The sequence below is a fragment of the Corvus brachyrhynchos genome, unplaced genomic scaffold (assembly GCF_000691975.1).
Source record: "Corvus brachyrhynchos isolate BGI_N302 unplaced genomic scaffold, ASM69197v1 scaffold87, whole genome shotgun sequence".
Lineage (NCBI taxonomy): Eukaryota > Metazoa > Chordata > Aves > Passeriformes > Corvidae > Corvus > Corvus brachyrhynchos.
Genome location: NW_008239767.1, coordinates 1,427,022 through 1,435,949, shown reverse-complemented (window position 1 = coordinate 1,435,949; position 8,928 = coordinate 1,427,022). Strand labels below are relative to the sequence as shown.

At 36.6% G+C, this 8,928-nt stretch overlaps 1 protein-coding gene across 3 annotated transcripts in view; it reads left to right on the top strand.

Annotated features, from left to right (window-relative positions):
• Positions 1-8,541, top strand: part of ELOVL4 (ELOVL fatty acid elongase 4) — a 38,250-nt gene extending 29,709 nt beyond the window's left edge. For all 3 annotated transcript variants that reach the window (XM_017742845.1, XM_017742843.1, XM_017742844.1), the window contains exons 4-6: positions 748-919; positions 3,123-3,250; positions 3,759-8,541. In XM_017742845.1, coding sequence (XP_017598334.1) covers positions 748-919; positions 3,123-3,250; positions 3,759-4,034 — 576 coding nt within the window. In that variant the 3' untranslated portion in view covers positions 4,035-8,541. The remainder of the gene's footprint in view (positions 1-747; positions 920-3,122; positions 3,251-3,758) is intronic.
• The last annotated feature ends 387 nt before the right edge of the window (positions 8,542-8,928 follow it).

Genomic DNA, 8,928 nt, shown 5'->3' with positions numbered 1-8,928 from the left:
CTTGTTTATGTTGCATCCTGGGCAAGATTTGCTGTGATGGGTGGATTAGAAAAAGAATTTTGGGTGTGTAGCACTTCCCTGTTGGGTAGATGGGTTATATCTGTTCAGTTTTTATGGCTCCTGTCTCTTTTTTCCTACTCCCTGAATGGCAGAGAGCCACTGGGGGAATTCTGCTTTACAGAGGGAGTTACTGAGCAGGCCAGAAGAAGCTGAGGGAATATTGCTATAAGGAATGTGAAATCTGTACTGCACCTAACTTTTTTGGTATCTTTCCACCCATATGCCTGTGGTACTGAAGGTTTCAACCTTTGCAGCTTCATTTTATCATAATGTTTCTGCCTCATTTTTCTGACCACATCGAAGTGTTGCCTCATTAGAAGGGGAAGCCCAGTGGGAATCTTCTTCTGCAAAGCTTAGGAGAGAATGAGGACACAAACTTCCCATGTTTAACTCGTAAACTGTTCAGATATGGCAAAGCTTTTAACTATATCAGCTCTTTTTTACAGATGTGATTTGTGAGCAGTAGGCTTAGAAAAATCTTTTTCCATAATCATCTTCCATGTCCAGAATAGATGAAAGGAGTATTTTTTTTTTCTCATACTGTTAGATGTTTGACTCCACCTCAACATTTAACGAGGATTTATGGAAGGAAGAGGCATCCTTCTCTTACAGCAGATAGATGGTGAGAACTTTATTCCGTTCAGTTTGGAATCACTAAAACTTAGTATTCTCTGTTTTTCATTGCAGATAGCTGCTGCTTTGTGGTGGTATTATGTCTCTAAAGGAATTGAATATTTGGATACAGTATTCTTCATCCTGAGAAAGAAATTTAACCAAATTAGTTTCCTTCATGTCTATCACCATTTCACCATGTTCACCTTGTGGTGGATTGGTATTAAGTGGGTTGCAGGTGGACAAGGTGAGTTCCCTTCTTCTCATATGCCTTCGGCTGGTTAGAAGGGAGAATTATTATTGTTTGGTAGCAATAGAAGAAAATTTCTTAGACTTGACTTTATAATACACAAAACTGTTTATTAATGCATACAGTCTCCCTCTGTGGGAAACATGGGGGAGGAAAAGATAGCAGAGCAATAATCTAATGAATTGCAAAACTTCTTTTCTTTTCCTCATGGGAATCAATTGCAAGCCTGAAGTTCTACCTTCAAACGTATCTGTATCTGTGTGAAACAAAGATGTATGTGTCTTGCCTAACTTTAATTCTTGCAGATACAGAGAGCTGCAAAATCTAATTGTGGGCCACATTCTGTGTGCAAATTTAATGAAGTTAATGGAGATGTTATTTTGGCATTGTATATGAGTTTGAGGTTTGCTTTTATTTTTATAAAGAGGCATGTATAAAATTCTGAAACCTTCCCTTGGAGGTGAGCCAATAAATCTGTCAATTCACTTTTAAAACCTATTCATACTGACACAAGTCTAAATTCATTATCAGCCTTTTTTTTTCCCGTTGCTTCCTTTCTAAAGCCTCCATCACATAATTTCATTACTATTTATTGCACTGGCCACATCTTCAATTGCCTACACTGTACTCTTGTTCCTGTTGTTTAGCCTTCTCTCTCTCAAATTAAAAGCTCTGCAGAGCTGAGGGTACAGGGAAAATGCCCTGTTCTGTTTGATGTGTACTTTGTAGGCTTATGACACTGAAACTACCATACAGTAAACACAAAATACCATATTATGAACACCAAACTAATATTTTGGGGTTGGTGTTTTGGGTTTTTTTTGAGCTACACTAATACTTAACGCATGGGGGGTTTATGTTCCCATTTACTATAGATATTTTGTACTGAGGGGCCACTTACAAAGAAAAATATATAAATTTAGTATCTGCAACTACCATTTAATTTCTCTCATGTAATATGCAGGAAGCAGGTACTCAACCAGACATTTCATGATCTTTGTTTGCAACTACACCTATAAAATAAGATTGTTGGAGACTGGATGGTTACTTGTAGTCTTGCTTTAGAAATTCCCTGGGTATCTCAAAAGGCCCTCTCCCTCGTTGCCTTTTCAGAATTTTCAAGCTAAATATCAGCAGCTTTTAATACAACAGTTGGAACTATTTCCAAATTTCTTTCAAGTTCTGATGTTCTAGCACTGCCTCTTAGTTTCTAGAGCCTGCAAAAGGAAAAGCAGCAGTTGCTTTTCTGCATTTATGCATAAATGTGGATAGATCTGTGTTCTTCTATTTTCTAGTTGATAGCACATTGCTTACATAGACGGGTCTATTATAAACTAGACCCTATTATAACAACTGGGTCCAGACCACACAGGCATCTGAGCTGTTTGATGTCAGCAGCTATTGTCTGTATTGCCCTAATCTTACACATTAGAGCATTTTTGAGCCTCTCTGTAAGTGTAAGAATACCTTAACAAGATACAACGTGATTCTGTTAAATGGCTGGTAATCTTGACAAAGCAAAGAGATCTTAATGCAAATGAAACTGTAAGCATGGATCTAACATGGATCGTTCTGGAAGATGTTATACTATACACTGACATATTTAAGAATGCTGGATACTTTAAATCATAAACAAAGAAACTAAAGATGATTAATTTAGACAAACTCACCTGGCAATGCCTTAAAGTTCTCATAAACACAAGTCAAGTTTTGCTTTGTATGGGGTTTTTTTGGCCTATTTAATCAGACTTCCATGTGAGTTTCTTGACTTCTTGCTGAGAAGTGAATGTTTTGCATTTAAGTACAGCTTATAAGATAGAAGTACAGAGTCTGGTACTTTGTACTTTACATTGTCAAAAAAAGCTTTTAATAATCCTTTAGAAAAACAATTGCAGTTACACTGCACACACTAATGTGGAATACATGTCATTTATGTCTGTTCAACAAAAATCTTATAAAAAGCTTTGGCATAAGTAGTTCCATGGAAGATGTGACATACAACTTGCATTCACATTTGTTTGGGTCAGTACATGTTGACAGCCAGGTCTGTACTATACTATTCAATATTTTGGGGGTAGAATCCTGACATGTCCTGTGCTTTGTAAATTTTACTATTAAAAATAATGATACAGATAATACTAAAAAATAATCCTCTTTTTTCCAAAATTGCATTATGATCTTCCCTTCTGTTCCTGGACAGCTTTTTTCGGAGCTCAAATGAACGCATTTATTCATGTCATTATGTACATGTATTACGGATTAGCAGCTTGTGGCCCTAAATTTCAGAAATACCTGTGGTGGAAACGATATTTGACCATATTGCAATTGGTAAGTAAAATTTCTCCTTTTGAGGTAAAAGGTGTTGCTTCTGAGTGGATTTGCATTTGCAGAGCTTTGGAACAGATGCTGCTCCTTCCAAAAGTTCTTCTCTGTCTGACACTCCTCAAGTTAGAATACTTCCTGGAGATGGAAGCATTTATTCATCTTCAAAAAAAAATATGCAGCATAGATAAGAGTTGTGTGCGTTAAACTCTAATGCTTCCTTGCTGGTTGTTTCAACTGAACAGCAAAGACATGTTCAAAATGTAGAGAAAATCCAGATGGCTTATTATCTTCTCATTTTCCTGTTTCTGAAAACTGATACCAGACACTACAATAGATCTGATGTTCCTGGTCAAGCATAGATGTGCGTGCATGAATGTGACAGTCAAATACAGCTTCCCTACCACCTCCCAGTTCAGCAGTTTTCATTGCTTAATGAATTGGTATAAATCTATGCACTCAGACCTACGGAATATATCCAGACTTTTTTGATTCTGTATTTTCTGTCTTTCAGGTGCAGTTCCATGTGACTATTGGCCACACAGCCTTGTCTATTTATATTGATTGTCCTTTCCCTAAATGGATGCACTGGGGTGTCATTTTCTATGCTGTCACCTTCATCTTCCTGTTTGGTAACTTCTACTATCGGACATATAAGCTGCCCAAGGAACCTGTAAAGAATGGCAAAATAGCAAATGGTGCTGTTGCAAATGGAGTAAGCAAACCAGAAAATAATGCGGTGGTGGAAAATGGAAAAAAGCAGAAAAAGGGAAAAGCAAAAGGAGAGTAACTTGATCCAGGCCTTAACCATTGTTGGCAGTGAGGAACCTCCAGTTTGGTTTATAAAAGGAAGAAAAAAACACTATCTGTACCAATTAACCTTAGGTTACTGAAGAGCTAGAACACAGATATTTTCATTATTTATGAAGATTGTTTTAAGAACAACACTAAAGTTGAATTTCTATTGTAATTATGTAATTATCATGCATATGGTCTCTGTGTAAACTTGTAGACTGCTGGTGTTGGTGAATGTAAGGAAGAATTGCAGTTGATTCCATGTTTAGCAGTCCAAAAGTTAATACTACCATTGATAAAGGCAGTTTTGTTGGCACCCACATTTCTCAGGGGGGTGGGGAGGGGAGGGGAAGGAAGTAGCATTTGAATACTTGTGCTTTCTTTCCAGAAAATTATTAAATTTCAAATTATGACATATTATCTAATCAGAATGCGCAACTTTTCTTGTCCTCCTTGGAGAGTACCTTCAGACAAAATATGTGCTGTCAGAACAGTGTTTGACTTTTCAGACATTACTTGATTTAATTGAGTATCTGTTACAGTTTGGTTTTTGTTTTATTATTTTTTTCTTGTGTGGAAATCTACCTACCTCTTCATCTGCTGAAAAGAATATTGAGCATTAAATAACTGGTTTCTGAAATATGGAGTCTTCTAATCTAAATATCTGTTAATACTAATTCAGGAGAACATATGTTTCCCTGTGGGAGTAAAAGGGATTTTTGGTGGTATCCTTTGATCAAGTCATCAATAACCTTTTTTTTAATGTAAAGTGAAATTTTGGAGTGGTACTTTCAGTAGAGCCAAGTAAAGAATACATTTTAAGAATGTATAAATATGAATGAATATATTGGTTGAAGCAAGTAGTAAAAATAGGCCTGCTGCTTGTTGTCCGTGACCTGCATTAAATCTGTGGCTCTGATTGATACTCAAAATAGTAAGATAATGTTATGGTGGAGAGAAAACAGCATGTAATTCCATTTAGAAATGTTGTGTGCATGAGTAGTCATGCTAACTACAAGGCCATCACTTTATTGGGAGAGGGAGTTCGGTTTAAAAGTACTAAATACAGCAAACATAAGATATTGAAAATATTGCTGTTGCTTGGTACCTGTCAAAACTCTATTTGTTAGACACTTGCAGACAAATTATTGCTGACAGGCCACCATTTTAAGTCAAAACTGCTAAAATAAGTAGAAACTTTTAGATGGATTTTCATTTACATGTTACATAAAGGACTTTTTACCATTCCTTTTGTGAAGAAAATAGGGAAAGGTTTATACTCTTTCTGAATAATGTGATTACTAGGAGATACATTTTGAGCTGCTTAGCATGCAATGAGTAGAAGATGGGTGGAATTAGAAACTATATCCTGAATTACTGTGTTCCTTGGCCATCACTGCAAGAGCTGCATTGTTACTGTCCAAATGCATTCCCCAGCTCTGGTGAAAAACATATCCAGAGGTAGCAACAAACATATATCTGGCAAGTGGCACCATTGGTGCAGGAAGGGTACACGGAACTGTAAGAGTAAAATGAGTGACATGTTCAATAGATTTTTGCATCTCAAACATCCGTTCATCTGTTTGTAATACGCAAGCGGGTCACATCTTCTGTGTCTCAGGTTTGTCTCGTCTCTATACAAAAAAACCATCTAAACCCAAAAAACAGGTCCTAGAAAAAAGGGTTTTGGATACAGTCTGTTGTATTAAAAAATAATTCCTAATGCTGGAGTTGGTTCAGCTGGAAGGTGGTTCATCCCTAATCACCACCAGTGAGGATTTTTGGACAGAATATAGAATTGTGAAAAACTGTTTCTGCTGAACTCAAATGCATGTGACCATTAAGTTTCTTATCTTCTGTGTCTTGTGATTCTTCCAGCCTTTGTAATGATGCTTTTTGCATTTGCATAACTGTGTATTTATGTAGTGTGGCATGGGGAGGAGGGACGGTGATCTACCCTTCCTTCTTGGACAAATGCCACTACCCTTAACCAAGCCAAAATGCTGGCTGACTCAGTAACTTTGGCATGGCTAAAGGAGTAAATAACTACAAAGCAGATTTACAGCACACCTGCTACTCCAAGGCAGTGGCTGGTGTGAATACACTTACCCTACTGTAATTTCAAGGAAGTTTACTCCACTTTGATTAAAGGGTAGCTTCTTTCTATTTGCCATGGGATGTGGGCAGCTAACTTATAAATCTGTATCATTCCGTGAATTGTGTTAAACTGGTTGTTTGCTCTGTCATTCATTCAATAAGCCAGATCAGCTAAACTGATACTCTCAATGTGATCTAGCTCTGAAACAGCATACTGGGGAGTATTCCAGTGCAGGTTCAATTATGTCTTTGCTACATTTTCTGAGTTAAGAATTATGTCTTGCATGATGGCAAATATTTAAATAACTGAAAGTTAAATCGTTTTTCCCCTTCATCATGCATGGAAGTGGATTAAAGTTGATGGCAACTTGAACCCTATTGACAGAACTTGAGTAGAAGCCTACTGTCAAACTCTGGGGTAATTGTTAAATTCTAAGAAAAAATGAAAAAACTCACTGTGAGAATGCATGTGTACATGCACATCATATTGTCTGGCCCTGTGCATAAAACCAGAGATTGCCATTTCATGGAAAAAAAGCCCCAGTTATTAAATTACTGGAACACTGCTGTTTTGAGTACATCTTTTGCAATATGACTTTCCTAGGTCTATTTATGATATATTTGATTGTTCATGTAATTCAAGTCCCATTACAATCTTGAATATAATGGCCTTATTAAATGTGCATTTTTTGTAGGCATGGTCTTGAGTGCAATATTTCTGTTTCTGACTATGCAGCCAGACTCACAGAATACAGGGCTGAACTTGTACAGCTTTTTGCTTTTCAAAATATGAGGCAATAATGCACATGTGAAATACTGACAGATTCATTAGAGTCATACTTGAGTCTAAGGAAACTTAAAGTTGAAAGTATGTATAAATATGTGTATTTTCTATACACAGTACTGAAATTTACATTATACAATCTACTTTGCAGGGTTATTGGGGTTTTTTTCTTCTAAATCCTTTCAGTTTATTGAAAAACTAAATTCAAACTATTTGGAACTTTTTTGCCAACGAATGATAATTTTTTTTGCTAAGAGTTCTGAAGCTCTTGGATCAGAGTCTCATAAATATTTGATGCCATGTAAGTAATAAAATTTCATTTAGCCTCATCTCTAGCAGTGACAGTTTGTGGATTATTTTAGCACTTTTTCAGTGTAAAATAAGTATGAATTATCTATACATGTGTGTATATATGTGTACACATACATAGTGTATGTGTGTGTATATATGTATGGGTTCTTAGCAGATTCTTTCAATATGTGAAGTAAATTATATTTCTGGAATGTGAAATGAATTGACAGGAGCGAACAGAATGATTCCTACAGCTCCAGCAGTAAAATGAAGCAGTTTTCATTCCACAGTTCCAATATCAGTCTTGCAAACATAAATAGTATTTGTCAGTCATTTTAGACATAGGATGGCAGACAAGACAGAGCCATTTCTACCAGAGTAATAAGTATTTTGGGGCATCAGTTGTAGATTCTGAGGGGAGGGATCTCAACTCAGGGTAGCTGGGGAATTATGCTGTATTATAGTAGAGATCATTTTAGTATGAGTAACTTGCTCCAGGTGAGTCTTTGAAATCATTGCAATCATATCTGTTTAACAGAAAACTTTTAAAAATAAATCATAGTCATAAAACCATTTAGGTTGGAGAAGACCCTTAAGATGACTGAGTCCAACCATTAAACAAATGTTTCTCTGTAGGTTCAAAAGCATGGCCTATTTGATTACAGGACCGTCAATTTCTTCCAGCTCCAGATCAGGAGAAAAAGGTGAAGGCAAAATGAAAATGCTGCACTTTTTTTTTCAGGTTTAACCTAAGGGCACATTTCTTCAGAGTAAACACTTGAACTGCATGTGCTGGGAGGTAAGAAAGGTTAAATAGCTTTTGTGGTGCAAGACCTCAGTCCTAAAATAGCTTACAAGCACTAGCTATCTCTTAAAAACTTGAATAAAATTGTTCATGGTGCATAAAGTTAAACTTTGCATGAAGCTAGTGTGGGCTGAGAGTCATATTTAAAATGAGATCTATTTCAGTTAAAATTGAAGAGAATGGGGAGCTAATTAACGATCTGGATAGTGTATTTATCTTGGTTAGAAACACAGACTTACCTAATTTGATACCTAAAGCAAGACACCCATATGACATCTCATTGCACTGCAGTCTGATGTGCTGGACCCTTTGCTAATATAAGCAGAGGCAGCTCCATGGAAGTCAGTGGGTTGGTTCCCATTTACCTCAGCAGAGTATGTTGAGCACCAAAGAGCAGGGAAAATACTTGCTTTCTGCCAATATCCCAGGAGGATTGAGGGAAATGTATGGTTCAGGGTGCTGCTTTTGCATAAGGTGTTCATGCTTTTGTAAACATTAAAAATAAACATTACTTTTTTCATGCTGTTTGAGTTTGGTTTTATACATTCCGTAGTATGTTCTTCTGTGTCCCATCTTGCGTCAGGATGCCTGCTAATTTCAGTGTTGTGCAGATCATGTGATGTAATCTGTTTTGTTCCCCAGAAGTTTGAGAAAAACGTTTTTGTGACACATCCTCCCATTTTAAGGTTACAGGGACTTCCTAATTTCAAATATTGTCCCCAAATAATAGTGTAGTGGCTTTGAAATCACCCTTTGAATGACCGAAAATAGGATGCAGACTTAAACAAACAAAAAAACCCTGTAAGTTTCCCTATTTGGTCTTGGAAGTGTTAACAATTAGGAATACAATTAGCCATGTAGTTTAGCTTTTGCTGGACACTGTGTGGTGTTAATGTCATCTCTCACCCCAGA